The sequence below is a fragment of the Oryctolagus cuniculus genome, chromosome 13 (genome assembly GCF_964237555.1).
Source record: "Oryctolagus cuniculus chromosome 13, mOryCun1.1, whole genome shotgun sequence".
In the NCBI taxonomy this organism is placed as follows: Eukaryota; Metazoa; Chordata; class Mammalia; order Lagomorpha; family Leporidae; genus Oryctolagus; species Oryctolagus cuniculus.
The window spans coordinates 103,744,892-103,765,424 of record NC_091444.1 but is presented as its reverse complement, the minus strand read 5'-3'; the positions used below and the strand labels follow the sequence as shown (position 1 = coordinate 103,765,424).

The 20,533-nt window shown below is 46.2% G+C and overlaps 1 protein-coding gene across 1 annotated transcript in view; it reads left to right on the top strand.

Annotated features, from left to right (window-relative positions):
• The window catches only part of MYO3A (myosin IIIA), a 229,809-nt gene that overhangs the window by 194,561 nt on the left and 14,715 nt on the right, over positions 1-20,533 (top strand). Inside the window, exons 31-32 of the mRNA XM_017347628.3 lie at positions 1,085-1,229; positions 18,460-18,566. Of these exons, the coding sequence (XP_017203117.3) occupies positions 1,085-1,229; positions 18,460-18,566 (252 nt within the window). The remainder of the gene's footprint in view (positions 1-1,084; positions 1,230-18,459; positions 18,567-20,533) is intronic.

Genomic DNA, 20,533 nt, shown 5'->3' with positions numbered 1-20,533 from the left:
GCAGGTCTCTGGCTTTGGCAGGCACTTGGGGAGTGAACCAGCAGATGGGAGCACTCTCTCTCTCTTTCTCTCTCTCTACATCCCAAATAAACAATAATAAAATTATTTGAAATAAACTTATCTTTAAATTCCATTTCCCATGAACTTTTAGATGGACTCTTGAACTTTCTCTTGGGTAAAATGAAAGTTTTAACTAGACAGCCTCTAAAACCCACGCATCAGTGGTTGTCAGTGGTGTAGGAACTAACGGAAGATCAGGTCACGGGAGGTTCCTCTAACACCCCTGGCCCTGAACTCTGCTCCGTGTATCTGTGGCTGCTTGGCCCACGAGGAGGCCACATAACTGTTGCCAAACCCCATCTCAGTGCTGGAGTCATGGCTCAGGCTTCTCCAACTTCCAGCTGTCCTGGAGTTCTGCATGATTAACCTACCTAGCTCCATTCTGCCATTGAGTAACTTACCTAGCCCTGTTCTGTCGTTGACTAACTTACCTATTCTTTATATATTCTTATATATTCTTACCTGTTCTTTATATATATATATAAACTTTATATATATATAAATATATATATATATATAAAACTTCCTGCTAATGTACATCCTGGGAGGGAATGGAAGATGGTCCAATTACGTGAGCCCCTGCCACCCACATAGAAGACCCAGATGGAGTTCCAGGCTCTGGGCTGTGGCCTGGTCTAGCCTTGGATTTGGAGCCACCCAGGGAGTAAAGCAGCAGATGGAAGATTTTCTCTCTTTCTCTCTCTTCTCTCTCCTCTCTCTCTGTCACTGTACCTTTCAAATAAATGTGAAAGGAGAGGAGAGGCAGAGGGAGAGGGAAGGGAAGAGGAGGGGAGAGAAACAGAGAGAAAGAGAGAAAGAGAAAGCTGGATGGCCAAATGGCAAAAGGGGTGGGGCTGTCAGGTGAGGAGTTTATCTTGGTAAAAAGGTCAGGGTGTGTCCTGGACAGGAGGCGCCTGAGAGTGCCAGGGGCTGTGGCTAAGGAGTGAATCAGCCCCACTGTGTTCCTGTCCAGCTGTCTGAATTCTCGTCCTTGATTTAATCTGATACATGGCCTTCTCTTTAGATATCAAAGTTATCTGAAGACTATTTCATTCTGCAGAAAAGAGTGAATGAAATGATTTTCTCACAGCACCTGAAGCCACTTCATCTGGGTGTCTATCCCCACAAGGCAGTTAACAGACGAGTCTCTTCCCAGCTGTGCCTCTCAGGTAAAACTCTGTAGTTAGGACTTCCTGCAGGGGATGGAAGCGCCAGGTCCTTTCCTTCATTTTATTAGTTCCCCACCTTGTTCTAAGGCAGGTTTGAGGTAACCACGGTCTGTCGTGGGGGGCACTTCTGCTTCATTCTGTTTCTTAGAAACACATACACATTTTTCCAGAATGTTCTACTCACCTCCTATCTTCTCTGACTTCATTCTCCTCCACTCTCTTTTCCTTTTTTCCCATTTTATCCGCTACAACTAGAATTTAACACACAGGAGATAAGGAGGGTGGTGGAGAGAAGGGGCCCAGGTGCAGACTTGAAAAGAGAGTGAGCATGAACAGGTGAAAGATTTCTATATCTGCAATCATGAGTGTGAAGTGTGCAAGGTGCACAAACCCCAGTGCATAAGAAATATCATTATTAAGTGCTCTTGTAGCCGGCGCCGCGACTCAATAGGCTAATCCTCCGCCTTGCGGCGCCGGCACACCGGGTTCTAGTCCCGGTCGGGGCGCCGGATTCTGTCCTGGTTGCCCCTCTTCCAGGCCAGCTCTCTGCTGTGGCCAGGGAGTGCAGTGGAGGACGGCCCAAGTGCTTGGGCCCTGCACCCCATGGGAGACCAGGAGAAGCACCTGGCTCCTGCCATCAGATCAGTGCGGTACGCTGGCCGCAGCACGCCAGCCGCGTTGCCATTGGAGGTGAACCAACGGTAAAGGAAGACCTTTCTCTCTGTCTCTCTCTCTCTCTCACTGTCCACTCTGCCTGTCAAAAAAAAAAAAAAAAAAAAGCTCTGTAGTCCACCTCAGTCACACTCCACCTTCATCACACTTTATCTGGAAAATCCAAGACCAGCTTGACGGTTTACCTGGTACAGGAGGAAGTGGAAATGCCTTATCATTTCATCAGTTATCCTGCTGTGTTATTTGTCCACAAAGTGGCTCTTTGTGCCACCCCCTACCTTGCTGCCGTCCCCTGATGGCTGGCCCTGGCCAGAGCTTCTTCCTGTGACACAGAGGGCTTAGCATCTCAGAGCTGGGGGCTTCTAACTTCAGGTGTTGCCACAGTCTATGTCCAGAGCCTTTTTCTGATGGGGCAGGAAAGAGGAGGGAGGTGCCTGGCAGAGCTGGTGAGTGAGGTAGAAGTGTGCAGGAAGCCAGGCAGGGCCCGGTGTAGCTTCAACCAGGCCACAGTGGGAAGCAGAGGTGGAGGCGGGGACCAGTGTCCGGAGGATGGGGGCTGTAGTGGCTGAGTGCTGCCAGGACTTCCAGTTCTGAACATCTCAAGGACTCTGAGTAGGCCTGAGAAGCAGCAGAATTGTACTGGAAGTCCAATGAGCTTGCAGTATCCTCTGCCTGCCTTTGTTTTTTATGGATATATGAATTTTGAACCTCAGTTCTTAGTTCACACAAGAAGGATAGGAACTCAGAAATACTTCTTTGACCCTTTGGTTTTAGAAGGAGAATCCTTTTGTTCTTTGCTCAGATGTAAAGGTTGTCGATTCTGGTCTTTTTTAAGGTGAACATCTGAATTGTCCCTTATCCTCAAGAAGAGCAGAGAAAGGGCCTAAGGGAGGCCTTGAATGGCCAGAAGACACGGGGACGGGTGGGGGCAGGTGAGGGTGAGGGGACGGACCTGCAGCACAGACCCAGGAGTAAAACAGGAGGCTGGGGGCAGAGCTTAAGCAGGATAGGTTACCACTCAGAGATGCCATGAGCAGTCCAGAGCTCCGGAGCACACAGCCCCTCCCCGTTTATGGCAGGGAGCTGCAAAACTCCCCTAGCCCCACCTCCAACTTAGATGTAGCCTGGGGAGAAACATAAAATGACCACGTGCACTCAAAAGGCATTTAGAAAGTGGCTGAGTTTAACAAGGGCTTGTTCAACAATGCAAGAAAAGTGAAAACGAGCACTAAGAGGTAGAAGCTAAGTCTACTTTTAGGAAAATTAAGTTAGGGTTTTGTCTGCCTGGGCTGTTGTCCACAGTACCCCCTGTTACATACAGATGGCAGCATTTTTAGACCATTCTGGTTTCCTCATTTGAGTGGGCTTTGGTGTTGTGGAGGGGAATCATGGAGGGCCAGAGATGGTGATGGTTTGGATGGGGTGGTGGTCAAGACAGGGGCTGCAAGCTGGTATATTCCAAAGGATTTGGTAATTGGGCACACGAGAAAGCAGCAGCAAGGGTTTTGCCATGCTCAGTCTGGGGTGGATGGCCGAGCTGGTGCCTGCAATGGGGAAGAGCCAGTGGAGTGTGGAAGATGGGCTGGGTTCAGGGCATGCTGAGTCTGAGAAGCCCTTGATGAAGGCAGACAGCGGCTCAGGTGGGCAAGTGGACACCAACATGATAACTAAAGCTCTGGAGATGAACCGGCCCAGGAAATGAGAGGAGAAGAGAGCCGGGTAACAACCCAGACACACGAGGGACAGAGCAGCAGCCAAGGCAGCGAAGGAAAGCCAGGGAGTCCAGAGCCCCAGAAGTCCAGGGAACAGGGTTTGTTGAGAGGACATTATACAGAGATGCTGGGAGAGCAAGCAAGAAGAGATCCATAAGAGAGCCATTGGGTCTCCTATTCATTAACAGCTACTGAATTCCACAGACAATAGCTAAGTATCAGAACAGACACAGATAGAAAAGGGAGGTGCAAATGATCATGGGGCTAACATTCAGGAGATTCATACCCAATATTTACAGTTATAATCTATGCTGATTCATTTTAATGATCTATTTTTTATCCTTGAATAACTTATAAATATGTATTGTATAATATTGTTCCAGCTATTCAAACTAAGGTCACAAACTGGGCCAGATAGGACCTGATTGATGTTAAATCATAGTAGATCCAGATCCATTATTGTCCTGTGGGTACCTTGGCTGTTTTGCTGCAGTGTAGACGAGCTCCATCCTAAATTTCACACTCTTAATTTTCTTTTTAACACAGCCTATGTTTGCCAATCCCCTCACCACATTTAAGCAAAGGATGTGCACCATGCATTCTCCATTATCTTAGTCTAATGATCTTCCCACAGTTACCTTTCTACACCTTAGGGTCAGCAGGTGCGCTATTGTTGGGGAGAGTGGATGATCAGTATCATAGTCTGGATGGCTTTACCTCCAAAATTATTTCTCATGTAGAGTTCTGTCTTCCTCAAGTAGATGATTGTTCAACCCTTTGCAAGTAGTATCACGTCATGTTGTCTACACTCATGTATCCGTCACACAGCAGAGATTCAGGAACTGCTTATGAATAGGCTAGAAAGCTGCCTAATTTTCTCTGTGCCTCAGAGTGGCCAGTGGAGTTGAAAGTTTACTTTTTATCAAAACAAAGCTGGTGATGTTACCTTCTATAAAGGCTCATTCATTTTCATGTATTGTGTGATTTTGAACTCCATGGTGAGAGCAGCTGTTGCCTGTCTCCTTTCTTAATCTGAATTCCTAACCATGGGCCTGGAGCCTTGAAGAGCAAGCAGCCATCCCCACCTACCAAGGAAGAATGTGAACAGACTTAGCCAGCGTGGGGTGGGCCCCATTAGCCCAGGTTCCACAGGTCCCCACTGCCACACAGTTCCTCCCCAGGGAGAATTTCTTCTGACCCAGCTCCCTGTTAATGCACCTAGGAAAGCAGCAGAAGATGGTCAGAATGCTTGGCCCTGCCGCCCATGTGGAAGACATGGATGGAGTTCCAGGCTCCTGGCTTTGTCCTGACCCAGCCCCGGCCATTGTGGCCATTTAGGAAGTAAACCAGGGTATGGAAGATATCTCTCTCTCTGTCTCTCCCTCTCTCTCTGTAACTTGGCCTTTCAAATAAATAAATAAATCTTTTTAAAAAGAGAGATTTTGAAGGATAAATATTAAATAGAATATATCTGTTGAAGAATTACCTCCAAAAGTCTCCCAAAATTCATAGTGCTTTAGGTAAATGCATTCTAATCTCAGGGAAGAGATAATTCCCATATTATGTGATCTGAAGACTAAAAATATAGAACATAATCTACTTTATGAAGTTCGCCTCTCAGAGAACCAGAGTCTGACAAATAACATTTTTTTAAAAAGCTATGTGTCAACCCCAGTTATGGGTTTGGAAACAAAACTCCTGTAGGTAGAGCACTAACCAGTGAAATGCAGCATTATATTAAAAGACTGATAAAAAAAAAAAAACACTAGGAAGATACATCATGTCAGATATCAAAAGAGAAATGGCATCTTGAAAAATGCTGAATAGTTTCCAGTAAAATCCAACACCTGGTGCTGATGGGATGCACAACTCGTGTTAACCTAAAAACAGAAGGGTATTCCCTAGCAAATGGAGGAAGCCAGTCCTCAGCACCAGCACCAACTATTAAACACTGGAAGCTGCTCCACTAAGAAGCACAATGAAAATGGGGATGATAGTAGTGCACTTTTTATGTTATTTGGGAATTTCTAGCTGATGCAATAGAACAACAAAGAGAAGTTTCTAAGGTAAATAAATAAACAGAACTATCCAAAAGGGAACAGATAGGATTGGAGCAGTATTACTAGATAACATGGAATTTACCTTAAAAACACAAATAGGAGCCAGATTCAAGTCCTATCTGCTCAATTCTGGCTTTCCACTTCCAATACAACTCCCTGCTAACGTACCTGGGGAAGGCAGCAGATGATGGCCCAAGTGTGAGAGCCCAGTGGAGTTCCAGGCTCCTGGCTTCAGCCTGACCCAGCCTGACCATTGCTGCCATTTAGGAAATGAATCAGCAGGTAGTAGATCTCTTTGTGTATGCCTCTCTCTCTCTCCTTCTCTCTGTAACTTTGCATTTCAAATAAATAAATCTTTTTTAAAAATAAAGAGTAAAACAAAATAATTAATACTGGCAATAGCCGTCAGTAAGGATATACAGATATTAAATACAGATAGGTACTCTTTTCCATAAAAGTTATTTTGGACAAAGAACAAAATAGTAAGCAAAAAAATGAATACTTTGAAATAAAGCTAGCAAGAAAACCACACAGTGAGAAAAGGCAAAGGCTCTGTAATGGAATGATAATGTTGTAAGCATGACCATGCTAACATTAATTTCTAGATGCAAAATGTCCATGAGATTTTCTTTGGAATGTAAACAGATCTCCCTAAAGACTGTACATTTCAGAATAAATGAAATAATTGATTGAGGCCTTTCCTTATAGATAGTAAAATGAATAATATAATGTTGTAATGATGAAAACCATATTCATCTGTTATAAAAATCAATCATAGATTAATGGAATAGAACAACTCTAAAACTGACCTACTTATAAAAACCTATCATTTACAAAAAGATATATCACAACCTAATAAGAAATGGATGGGTAATGCTTAAAATTGCTCTGATTTGGGGAGAAGAGATAACATATATTCTTACCTTATGCTGAATACCCAAATATTTTCTTGATCATTAATCATTTAAATGGAAGAAAAACCAGAAGAAATCAGATGCAATGAACTGAGTATTTCACAATCATGGCTGAGAAAAGTATGATCAATAATAAGTGGAATTTTACAAATAAAAACACTGGTAGTTGTGGATTCTAAACATTAAAACCTTCTAAAGAGTCAAAAGCATAATTAAGCATTGAAGAGCTAAAGAAAAGTTAATTGAAATATGTAGAACAATCCTAAGAAGGGTTAATATGTGTCATGCAGAAGAAGCTCTCATAAATCATTAGGAAAAACATTAATACTCTTAGTGGGAAAATGGACACAAAACATCCATTTATTTGCAGAAGAACAAATGCAGAGGCAAATTAGCATAAATACAACCACCCAGGGAATTTTAAAAAATACAAATTAAAGCAACTTACTGTTCTTATCAAAATGACAAGTATGAAAAAAAACAGGGTTGAGAATATGGTAATTATTTCCAAACAATGATGAGACAGCAAAGAGTCAACATGTTGGTGTGACTTGGCAATATGTAAAAACACAACAAAACAAAACACTGCAATAATGTGTATGTTGTTGACCCAGTAGACTATAATGAGAATATCGCTTAAGGAAATAACCAGCACTGAAAAATAAAAATCATGTCCACAGGAAGAAATAAAACTGAACAATAGGAGAGTGATTACTAAGTAATGACATAGTCATATACGGAGTATTAACAGCTCTTAAAATTCATTTTTCAAACAATAATCTTAGCAAACTGCTAGCTAATCTAACCACAGGATAAAATACTGCAGAAAAGAGACTGGATGGGGACTGTGAATAGGCAGCTTCCTCTTCCCACCCGTGAGGGGCTCGTTAGGAGGTGCACCCAAGCACAGAGTTCTGGACCACAGACAAGAGGCTCACGGCAGTGGAGAGCACTCCCATCCCTCACCGACTTCACTTCTGCATCAAATTAGGAATCAGAATGATGTGATTGCAATCTGGTGTAGCTCATCCATGGCTACTCATGGAAAGACTCAGAATCTAAGACACAGCCTTATCTTTTCCTGTCTCTGACTCCCTTTCAAATAAATAAATCTTATACTGGTATATTTCACCAAACCTTGGTAGGAACCTTACCCATACCATGAGCAGAGGGCAAGGAAAACTAAATGTTATGCCTTTAAAAATCACAGGATGTTCTGTTCTGTGTTTCTAAAAGTCCAACCTAAGAAAATGACCATGAACAGTCAATCAATACTTTTTTTAAGTTGGCAATTTGGGAAAAATTAATGTGAGTTTCCAGGTAAATTAAGATCAACATTATTTTGAAGACCATCCAAGATGTAATTAGGCCTTCACTGTCACCCCTGAGTTTCCCGTATTCTCAAGGAAAGTAAGTATGTGTGGTTATGGTTTAACTGTACTCACTGTCCCACGGATGGTGACACAAGGAGCTCAGTGTTCTGCATGAGACTCATTGTTCCCAACCAAGATGGCGCGCTCAAGACCAGCACCAGCAGGCACATGTTTGTGTGTGCCAGTCATGGCGCCCTCTTATGGTGACTGAGCACAAAATTGCTGCATGGTTGGGATAGGGCTAGAACCTGAACCATGGACTTGAACAAAACTAAACAAGCTTTTAACAACTCCAATCCATGACTTCAGCCCAATAGAGAGGACAGAAGTGAGGGCAGATAGATAAGTGCTCACGTCCAAGACACAAGTGGTAGCTGGGAGGGTGCCTCTGTCGGTCTAACACCAAAGCAGGCCTGCTTTATCCTCCTGTTCCCCTGTGACACACCAGAGACAGAAGAGGCAGCCTGAGGACAGCATCTCACCTACACCCGAGAGTGTCTGAGTAAAACTAGAAGCTGAGCTTTGAAGACTCCAGGTCTTAATGTAAAGTACCCAAGTCAGAGAGTGGCAGGAAGCGGAAAGCCCGTGATGAGTACTGTAGTGAGCTGGCCCAGGGGCACTGGTCTCCAGCGGGGTGGGGGAAGAGGGGAGGAATAGGATGTGCAGGTCAGGACTGGGGTGGGAGCTGGTGCCTATTGAGAAGGTCAGTGAAGATAAATCAGACCCCCAGGACAGTCAAGCTAAGTGTCAGGGACACTGAGCAGTGTCTGTAACTCTTTACCTCGGGTCAACTCGAGAGACTATAGACACCACCCGCTAAGTGCAAGAGGTTGAATCTGGGAGGACCACAGGAGTCAATGTAGCCACGGGAGCAAAAGGAGTGAGGCTGTGTAAGGCAGAGGGGAACGCAGAAGGCAGGCTGCAGCCACGACCAGGCGGAGTCTGCCTTGGACACCCAGTGAGAGCAATGAGAGGTCCTCCCTCCCAAGGTTTCCCGCAGGTCACTGTACTGTGTGAAGGTCACAGACTGTCAGGGGGAAATGGAGATTTGCAAAAACTCAACGGTTGTTTGCGTAAAGACAAAACTGCAACAACATAAATGCCATGACTGTCCTGTTCGTATCTGATGTAGACATGGGATACCCTCCGCCTGTATGCTTAAGTGACATTGTACAGTTATCAGAGAAGTGGGAGTTACAGTGAAAGCAAGTATTGACAAAGAATTTCAAATCTAGCTTCTTTCTTCTCAATGCAGTATACTGAGCTGTTTGCCAATTCTTTATCCAAAAAAAGGTACCTTTCTGATAAAATGGAACAGTGAAATTATGGTCATTATTACAATATAAATAACGATCTTCCCTCTGGCTATTCCATATAGCAGTAACCTTTACAAACCAATATTTATCTTGCACATCACACAGAATAGCCACGGACCTAATTCTGTTAGTGCCAACATTAATATGCTGCAGATAATTTGTGATTATAAATGTTTATGTCACTTTTGTAATTAAGGGGTTAGGATGACTTGGCAGACAGTGTCCCCCAAAGGAACAAAAACCCAGACAGTCGTTAGAGAGAAAAACAAACTTACGCCTCTAGAATATTTGTATGCTGAGCAGCTCCTGAGAAGTTTGCTCTTGTAACAACAAGCACAAAATAGTTGGAAGAAACTTAAGCTGAGCAATCAGCCTTTTAAATACATTCATCAATCATTTCACTTGCTCGCTGCCTGTGTTGCCTGCCACTTTCTTAAGCGAGATACTCTGAGAATGTCAGCTCTCCTGTGGCAGGCATTCAGCCTAGCATTTAAAGCACCCGCTTTTCATATGGGAGTGCATAAGTTCAACATATAACTCTGGCTTCTGACTTTAGTGCAGACCTGGGAAGGCAGTGGTGATGAATGAAGTCTTTGGGTGCCTGATGCTTTTGGGAGAGACCTTGATTGAGTTCCTGGCTCTTGACTTCATCCCAGCCTAACCCCAGCCCTATCCCTGGTGGGCATTTTGGGAATGAATCAGCATAGAGAAGTGCTATTTCTCCTTCCCCCTACCCTGCCCTTATCTCTCTCTCTCTCTCTCAAATAAGAAAATAAATAATTCTTAAAATAAATTTAGAAAAAAACAGTATCAGCTCTCTGCTGTCAATTATCCTGACGAGGAAGACAAGTCAATAAACTAAGATTGTGCAAGTTGCAAGAATTAATCAGAAATTCCAAAAATTCAATGTATTTGACATTTTACTCTATAATATTTTATATACAAATACATATAACACATTTTTATATAAATGTGACCATACCATACATTCTAGGATTCTCTATAATGCAAGAATTTTTTGTTTTCTTTTTTCCCTGTTTTCTTACATCAAGGGAACCTTATAAAACATGTATTTTTTCACATTTTGGGGAGGTATGCATACATGTACTTATATGCACATAACACAGATTTTTATTATTTTATAGAAATAGAAATAGGGTCATAATATAAACACTTGAGCAACTTGCTTCTCTGACAGCATGCCTTGACAGGCATCCCTGCACATCATAGCTCTAGTTCACTCTATTTTTATTAGCAGATGATATTTCTACTTGTTTTAGGGGTGTGGTATTATAATTCAGTACATTTATACATAAGTAATGAACGAATCAGAGTATTTAACATTTTGGCCTTTTCAAATGCTATCATTTCTATGTGTTGTGAACCTTCAAGATCTCCAGTTATTTTAAAATGTATAATTAATTGTTATAGAGTACAGTTATGCTGTTGGACTAGATAACATTGGCACTATTGCCCCCTCTCCCACCACGGTGTTTTGGTCCCCATTATGCACTCTCTCTTCCCCTAACACTTCCTAGTCTCTATGACCCCTAGTATGCTCCCTACTTCTGCTGTCTACTTCTGTGTGGTCAACTTTCTTAGCTTCCACAAGTGAGTGAGAACATACAGTATTTGTCTTCCTGTGCCTGGATTATTTTACTCTATGTAATGTCCTCCAATTCCATGCTTGTTGCCACAAATGACAAGATTTTGTTATTTTTGTGACCAAATAATATTCCATCATGTATATATAATCACTTTTTTTATTCTATTTGCCCATCAACATCTCAGCTGATTCCATATCTTGACTGTTGTGAATAGTACTGCAATAAACATGGTGCACAGTTATCTCTTTGACACAGTGAGTTCATTTCCCTTGGATATATACCCAGTACTGGGATGACTCATTCTGTGTAATGCCTACTGATACTCCCATTGGTGCATCACAATAACTATATAACTTTTCCCCTATTGTTAGATAACTCACTTTCTCTCAACTTTTTCCTCCATGGGAAAAAAATGTGATGGTAAACATCTTTGGGAAATGATCTTGTATCCTGGGGTTTTACTTAATTACTTTTTAATAACACCTGGGTGGAGTTATTGAATTGACAGTTAGTTTTGGTTTTGATTCCTGAAAGGACACTGACCATTGACCTCTCCTTCAACACTGGTGAGAATACACCTGTTGGGACCTCCTTGCCAGCCGTGTGGTCCTTCCTTATGGTCTTTGCTAGTGTGTGTGTGTAAGAGATATCTCGGCCGGCGCCGCGGCTCACTAGGCTAATCCTCCACCTTGCGGCGCCGGCACACCGGGTTCTAGTCCCGGTCGGGGCGCCGGATTCTGTCCTGGTTGCCCCTCTTCCAGGCCAGCTCTCTGCTGTGGCCAGGGAGTGCAGTGGAGGATGGCCCAAGTGCTTGGGTCCTGCACCCCATGGGAGACCAGGAGAAGTACCTGGCTCCTGCCATCAGATCAGCGCAGCGCACTGGTCGCGGCGGCCATTGGAGGGTGAACCAACGGCAAAAGGAAGACCTTTCTCTCTGTCTCTCTCTCACTGTCCACTCTGCCTGTCAAAAAAAAAAAAGATATCTCATTATTGTTTACATTTTTATTTCCTTGTCTGCTGGTAAAATCAGATGCCTCCTAATGCTTACTAGAGTTGCTCATCTTGAATATTTATATCTTTTTCCCATTTTTCTGATGATCAGTATTTTTGCATTTATTAGCACTCTGTATATTAACAATACCAACTCTGTCATCTATGTTGGGAATACAGTTTTTCAAGTCTATCTTCTATCTCCTTTACCAAGTAAAAAATTCCACCTATTTTTAATAGGCAGATATGGCTAGTTTTTATGACTTTTGAGTTTTGATTGACATTTATACTCCTAGATTGTCCATTAATTACCCTTGATTTTCTTCCTAGAGGTTTTTTAAAAACGTATTTGTTATATTGAAAGGCAGAGTTACAGAGAGAGGAGAGACAGAGATCTTTCATATGCTGGTTCACTCCCCAAAATGGCTACAACAGCCAGGCTGGGCCAAGCCGAAGTCAGGAGCCAGGAACCTCCTCCAGACCTCCCACATAGTACAGGGACCCAAGCACTTGTGCTGTCTTCTGCTGCTTTCCCAGGCATTTTAGCAAGGAGCTAGATCGGAAGTGGAGCAGCCTGGACATCAATCGGAACACCAATCAGCACCCATATGGGATGCTGCGGATAGCAGTTTAACAGTGCCGGCTCTTCTTCCGAAGTTTTATTAGTTCTTTCATTTGCATTTGTCTTTACAGAATTGGGAATTTATTTTGTTATGTGCTGACAATAGTGATCCAGTTCGCAAAGTGTACTGAATAGCCACCGTGCACTAGCACTGTGTGTCTAAGCTAAAATGGAATGGAGCCTCTTGGCATCTCCAAGCACCAGGGACAAGGCAGCAGGACACCAAAACCCACATCATGATCCCCAGCATTCAGGAAGTCCTGGTGTCTGTTGTGGCACGCCAGGCTAACCTGCTGCCTGTGGTGCTGACTTCCTGTATTACAGTGCCAGCTCGGCTTCCCATGCAGCTCGCCACTAATGCACCTGGGGAGATAGCAGAGGGTGGCCCAAGTACTTGGGCCTCTACCACTCACATGCAAGACCCAGATGGACTTCCAGGATCCTGGCTTCAGCCTGGCCCAGCCCTAGCCGTTGTGGCCATTTGGGGAGTGAACCAGTGGATGAAAGATCTATCTCTGTCTCTCTCACTTTGCCTTTTTTAAAAAAAAAAAAATTATTTATTTATTTGAAAGGCAATGTGTGTGTGAGAGAGAGAGAGAGAGAGGAGTCTTCCATCTGCTGGTTCACTCCCCAAATGGCTGCAACAGATGGAGCTGGGCCAGTTGGAAACCAGGAGCTTCTTCTGGGTCTCCCGTATGGGTGCAGAGACCCATGGGCTTGGATCATCTTCTAACTGTTTTCCCAGGCCATAACAAAGACCTGGATCAGAGGAGAAGCAGCCTGGACTTCAACCGCCACCAATATGGGATGCTGGCACTGCAGGCGGCGGCTTTACACGCTATGCAGCAGAACCAGTCCCATGATAAAAGAGAAAATGTGGGCTGGCACCGCGGCTCACTAGGCTAATCCTCCGCCTGCGGTGCTGGCACACCGGGTTCTAGTCCCGGTCAGGGCACTGGATTCTGTCCCGGTTGCCCCTCTTCCAGGCCAGCTCTCTGCTATGGCCCAGGAGTGCAGTGGAGGATGGCCCAAGTGCTTGGGCCCTGCACCCCATGGGAGACCAGGAGAAGCACCTGGCTCCTGGCTTCGGATCAGCGCTATGCGGCGGCCACGGCAGCCATTGGAGGGTGAACCAACGGCAAAGGAAGACCTTTCTCTCTGTCTCTCTCCCTCACTGTCCACTCTGCCTGTCAAAAAAAAAAAAAGAGAGAGAGAGAGAAAGAGAAAATGTGGGATTAGACTTTACAATAATTTTCCAAGGCTTCCATAACAGAATGCCTCCGACTGCATGGCCTAAACAATACGAATGTATTTCCTCACAGCTGAGGAAGCTGAAGTCAAGAAAATCAAAGCGTCAGCAAGGTGGGCCCCTCGGAGGCATCTCCTTGTCCTACAGACGACTGTCTTCTCCCTGTCTTCACACAGTTGTCCCCCTCTGTGTGCATCTGTGTCCTACTCGCCTCTTCTGAGGACACCAGCATGTGGGATTCGGCCTCGCTCTAACCGAATCAGCTCAGCCATACTCTGACATTCTGAGTACTGAGGATCAGAACTCAGTGTGAATTAGCAGGGACTCAGCTCATCCCACAAGAGGTTTCCAGCACCTTCGACAGCCAGCAAGTACCTTGGAGGTTCGGTGAGAAGGGAGCAGATCCCTGGGCAGTCCGTGGAAGACAGGCATTAAAGGGTGAGCAAGATTCCAGTGGGAATGCAAGCAGCACTTCCATCAGAAGATGGGCATAAGCAGCCGGTAGCTTTACACATGGTGTGTCAGGATTGCAGTGGCCAGAGGAGATGATGGTTGACAGCCAGGGGGCAATGGGAGACAAAATTGAAACTGCTGAGTTTGAGGAGTTTAAGCTTGGCGAAGGGCAAAAGAGGCATCACCATAAGTTTTTAAATGATCTTTCATTATCAAAGTGATTTTTTTAAATTTATTTGACAGGTAGAGTTATAGACAGTGAGAGAGAGAGAGAGAGAGACAGAGAGAAAGGTCTTCCCTTCTTTGGTCACTTCCCAAATGGCCGCTACAGCCGGCGCTGCACCTATCCAAAGCCAGGAGCCAGCGCCTCTTCCTGGTCTCCCATGCGGGTGCAGGGGCCCAAGCACTTGAGCCATCCTCCACTGCCCTCCAGGGCCCCAGCAGAGAGCTGGACTGGAATAGGAGCAACCAGGACTAGAACGGGCGCCCATATGGGATGCCGGTGCCACAGGGGAAGGATTAATCAAGTGAGCCACGCCACCGGCCCCTCACAGTGATATTTAAGGACAAACAGTCTGATTTTCATTTGTGAAATAACGCCTGGAGACCAGAGTCTTGATGATCCTGCCACAAGTATAAGATGAGTAGCTTGGTCCATAAATGAGAAAACAATATGGCGGGTGAACATTAGATGTGCCAAAGAAGGGGAAAAAACAAAATTAGCAGGAGTTGATGTTTGCTTGTCTATAGGAAGTGGAGAAGAGAGAGGAAAAGTGACGGCACGTTTTGAATGTGGGAGACATACACAAGGGTGCTGTTGAAGCTGTAGTGGATGGCGAAGAAAGATGACCGCTGGGTCACTTGAGTCCGGGGGTCTGAGATGAAGGGGATGGGAAGTCAGGGCAGGAGCTCCTGTGGAGGGGAGGGTCCAAGGGAAGCTACGCCTCACCAGTCATCAGTGTGGCATCATCCATGGAAGCAGCGAGGAGCTGGGAGCCAGACGGTTCAACCCAGGAGGCAAGGGGAGGGTCCGTACTCGAGCACCAGCTTATGCAGTGCTCACCTGTGTCGTGCACTTGCTTCAGTGCTGGGAACACAGTGAGACACGGAACAAAGTGCCTGCCTGCCGTCAGAAACCACATGGCCAGTCCTGCGGGCGCAAGGTGGTCGATGATGCCTGGGGGTGCGGAGCTCAGAGCTCATGAGGACAGATAAAGGGCCTCTGGGTTTGCCAGCGGAGTGCCCTCGTGACCTTCGGGAAGGCATTTGCAAGAGTCTCTGTAATAGGAATCAGATTGTAGAGGGAATGTCTGATGAGAAAATTGAGCCAAGATCAAGAATTCCTTAACTCTCAGAATCTTTTTTCATTCTCCTGGCGTTTATTCAGAATGATTCCACCTTCAATTTAATTAATTTGTGTTACAAAGTAGTGTTCTGCTGTTTTAAATGGACTTTAAATCATGTTAAAGTCAAGTTAAAATGTAGTCACTGGCCACTCACAAATGTTTCCAAAATCATTGAGGGCATATAACAGTTTGATATAATATTTGTATATGCTTCTTGCCATTCATATGCAAATGAGTCATATAACTGGATATGACCAATACATTTTTAAATGACAAAACTTTTCAAGAGCCAACAGAAGCCATTGAATAGTTAGCACTGGGAGATAGACATGATAAGCAAGGAGAAAAAATAAAATAAAATACCACTGTTTATAATAATGGCAGTAATCCAGGTGTTATTTTCTTTTTTTTTTTTTTTTTTTTTTTTTTGACAGGCAGAGTGGACAGTGAGAGAGAGACAGAGAGAAAGGTCTTCCTTTGCCGTTGGTTCACCCTCCAATGGCCGCCGCGGTCGGCGCGCTGCAGCCAGTGCACCGCGCTGATCCGATGGCAGGAGCCAGGAGCCAGGTGCTTCTCCTGGTCTCCCATGGGGTGCAGGGCCCAAGCACCTGGGCCATCCTCCACTGCACTCCCTGGCCACAGCAGAGAGTTGGCCTGGAAGAGGGGCAACCGGGACAGAATCCGGCGCCCCGACCGGGACTAGAACCCGGTGTGCCAGCGCCGCAGGCGGAGGATTAGCCTAGTGAGCCGTGGCGCCGGCCCTCCAGGTGTTATTTTCTTTCCTTGTGCCTGTTGTGGTCTCCCAGGAGACCCAGAAATGGCTGAGGTATTGAGACTCTCCACCTTCTCTGTTCCTGCAGACTAGGTGGAGGGAGAAGAGGAGAGGACCCCGGCTGTGAAAATGCTTTCACTCCTGTCTCTTACTGATCTGCACTAACAAGACCTCATTAACAAAGGTCTCATTTTCTCTTGTTTTATTCAAAAAAGGATAGCAATGTTGATTGTGGTGATGTTCTCTGATTAGCATTGTCCCAAGCATCACAATTCTATGATCTCCGTTGCCATCTAGAAATTCCTCCAAACTTGGGAAGTGTGTGAGCTAGATAGTAATAGTATATTAATGTTGCCGGCGCCGTGGCTCAACAGGCTAATCCTCTGCCTAGCGGCGCCGGCACACCGGGTTCTAGACCCGGTTGGGGCGCCAGATTCTGTCCCGGTTGCCCCTCTTCCAGGCCAGCTCTCTGCTGTGACCAGGGAGTGCAGTGGAGGATGGCCCAAGTGCTTGGGCCCTGCACCCCATGGGAGACCAGGAGAAGCACCTGGCTCCTGGCTTTGGATCAGCGCAGTGCGCCGGCCGCGGCAGCCATTGGGTGGGGGGTGAACCAACGGCAAAGGAAGACCTTTCTTTCTGTCTCTCTCTCACTGTCCACTCTGCCTGTCAAAAAAATAAAAATAAATAAATAAATAAATAGAAAGTTAAATATCCGTGAGTCTTCCATCCTAGTTCAAGCTAATTGACATTGCCAGTCATGATTGTTTGTGTATAGTAAGTATTCAGTATTCATTGATCTGACTAGATCTGACTTGATTTGGTTTGTGTGGCTAGGGACACTTGTGTTTCTCTGTGTATTTGTACATCTGGGGACTAGGAATCATCTGTGCCCCTTTATTACAAGCATGAGGCTCTATTATTGCCCTAAAGTCCACCTGAGAAGCATATACTCTGGTATCTGCCAAGTGTAGCTGTTCTCCTATCAGCACCCAAGCCTAATTCCCTCCCTGACCCTGGCGTATCTGCCAAGCACACATTCCTGCACAAATGCAGTCAGTGGATGGGGTATTCGAGAACCATGAAAAGCAGACAGAAATACTCAGTGAGAGGCCTCCTTGCTCTGTGCACATAAAGCCACTTGTAGCAAACACAACCAGCCAGCATGCAGGTCATCAGTGGTACTGCAGCTTGGAGAGCCTGACCCTACTGACAGCAAGAGCAGAAGATGGTGAAATGCATTCACTCTCGTCCCACGCTTTCAAGTCGGGTCTGAAAACTCTCATGGTTTAAGGTCCTAAGTCTTGGTGAAGGAATAGGTTAGGCTTTTAAAAAAGAGGCAGCCCCCTTAGGGGCTGGCGCCAAGGCTCACTTGGTTAATCCTCCGCCTGTGGTGCCGGCATCCCATATGGGCACTGGATTCTAGTCCCAGTTGCTCCTCTTCCAGGCCAGCTCTCTGCTGTGGCCCGGGAAGGCAGTGGAAGATGGCCCAAGTGCTTGAGCCCTGCACCCGCATGGGAGACCAGGAGGAAGCCTGGCTCCTGGCTTCAGATCAGCATAGTTCTGGCCGTAGCAGCTATTTGGGGGCTGAACCAATGGAAGGAAGACCTTTCTCTCTGTCTCTCTCTCTCTCTCTCTCTCACTGTCTAACTCTACCTGTCTAATAAAAAAAAAAAAAAAAAAAAAGAGGCAGCCCTCCAAGGAAACAGTGTCTTCGTTTGGGATGCAACCAGGAGGTGGTCATGAAACTGGGACTGTACAGTGCTTGCATGGAGGGGTCCATATGTGAGTCTGGTGGGGCGGGGGGGGGGTGCAGCAGAGGGCCTATGAGCTTCATTACCTTCGGAAAGCCATTCCTGGTAGTTCTCTCTCCTCATCCCTCCTCTGAACCACAGTGCCCTGTCCCGCATTCCTTTCCTTCTCTGCTTTTCTTCCCCTTAGCTCTCGAAGTCCCAGGCCCCAGACAAAGGGAGGAAGGCAGGTGACAAACATGACAAGGGTTGGCTGGGAGAACAAGAGGATGTCCTCCTTCCCCCAGCCTCAGCCCCATCTGCATGTCCATAATTCCTGGTTTTCCCCAAAAGAGAAAGCTCACATGATGACAGTCTTCGCACCTGAACACCTGTTTACCATCACCCTCCTTCCAGGTATCTCTAAAGGAGAGGAGCCAAGACTACTGAGGCCCCCACGACGACCCCGGAAACCCAAAACATTGAATAACCCTGAAGATTCCACGTACTATTACCTACTCCATGTAAGTGACGCGCTCGTACTCTCTGCTGGGAGCTATAGCATCCACCAGAGGCCAGAGAGACAATAGTGCATGCATTTGGCCTATCACCCATGCAGGCCCAGCGAAACAGAGACCAGCCCAGTTTCCTTGTCACTGCCTCCCCCTCCCCCCAACTATCTGTTGGCAGACACTGCTATCTGCCAGCTCCTCTTCCCAGGGCCCGAACCTCTCTCCTGGGTCCCTGCTGTGTCCTCCCAGCTGTGTTCTCTGCTGACCATTCCTCTGGTCCAATATGCCAATATCAGTCCAACCAAAGGCGTCCATGGTAGCAGGAACCACAGGGATTTGGAGAGAGAGACATTCAGGTAAAAGGGTGAGAGCAGAAGAAAGGAAGGCAAGTGGAGAAGTCAGCACTTACTGAGCATCTTTGACGGTCCAGGCTTGGAGTGAGGCGGGCTCACACCCATTGTGATACCCAACTCTACGAACAAGCCCTACGGGGGTATCTGCATCTCCCGGATCAGGATTCTGAGACCCAGTCGGGCACATCTTAGCTGTCGGCTCTTAAATATGTTGGGGACCCCTGCCCACTGACAACCTGCAAGCATGGATACTCACTGTGGCACCCCTGCTCGCCTGCCCATCCTCACATAGCTGTTCTCCCTGAGTGCTGCTGTCCCTCACTCAGTTTCCCAGCCCAAGAACCCAGGTGCCTCCTGGTTCTTGCTCTCTTTCTCAGACCTGATGGGAAATCACTTGCCCTAAACTCTTGAGTCTTCCTCCTGTACGTCAGACCATGGTCATTTCTCACCAGGAGTAGTCCAGGCCCCCACCTCAGTCATCCCTCCCAGCCTGCACCAGAAAACTTCTCTAAGCCGTAAACTTGATCGTGTTCCTCCCACAATCACCTCTTGAAGTGCTCATCAGCTCTTTCAGTCTAAAGTCCAGATTCCCTCCAAGGCCTTCGTCACTGGACTCGCTGGACTCTGCAGGCCCCTCTCCCAGCCCACAGTGTCCACTTACACCAGGGAGCAGGAACAGGAAGCTCTGCCCAGGAGCTGCGACGCTGTGTTCCCGAGGCCTTTGCCCTGTGGGTCCCTCTGTGTGCCACCCTCATTCACAGGTCCCCAGCACCACAGTGAGCGCTCAGCCCTCCTCCACACCCTGCGCTGAAATCCAGAGAATTCGCTGGAAGTGCGTTTCCCACCTCCCAGGCAGAAAATGAAGCTGGTGTTTGACTTCCAAGTCAGCCATTCTTTCCTTTCTGGTTCTCTACTCCCTGAGTGGTTTCTTGTTTCTCAGAAGTCTGCTCTCCCGCTCAGGAGTTTCAATCTCACATTCTCTTGCCCTCTCCTCTCCTTTGGACAACCCCATCAGCTCCTAGAACCTCCATTCCTGCTGCCTTCTGGCTCAGCTCTCTCTCTAGTGCCAGATTCGCATGTCAAGCTGCCTGAGGCTGCTTCACATATGTTACATGGATGCACACAGGTTCTGTGTACATACAGAGGAGCCACCAAAAGTTCATGTTTGAAATGCATATTCTGAAAAAGCTGCATGGATTTCAAAAAAAATTTTTGCACCCATGGGGACAGTACCGTGGCGTAGTGGATAAATCCGCCCCCTGCGAGGCTGGCATCCTATATGGGTGCATGTTTCAGTCCTGATAGTTCCATTTCTTTTTTTTTATTTTTAAGATTTATTTTATTATTTATATGAAAGTCAGAGTTACACAGAGAGAAGAGAGGCAGAGAGAGAGAGAGAGAGGTCTTCATCCGCTGCTTCACTCCCCAGTTGGCCGCAACAGCCGGAGCTGTGTCAATCCGAGGCCAGAAGCCAAGAGCTTCTTCTGGGTCTCCCATGTGGGTGCAGGGGCCCAAGGACTGGGCCATCTTCCACTGCTTTCCCAGGCCACAGCAGAGAGCTGGATCAGAAGTGGAGCTGCATGGACTCAAACCGGCTCCCATATGAGATGCTGGCTCTGCAGGCAG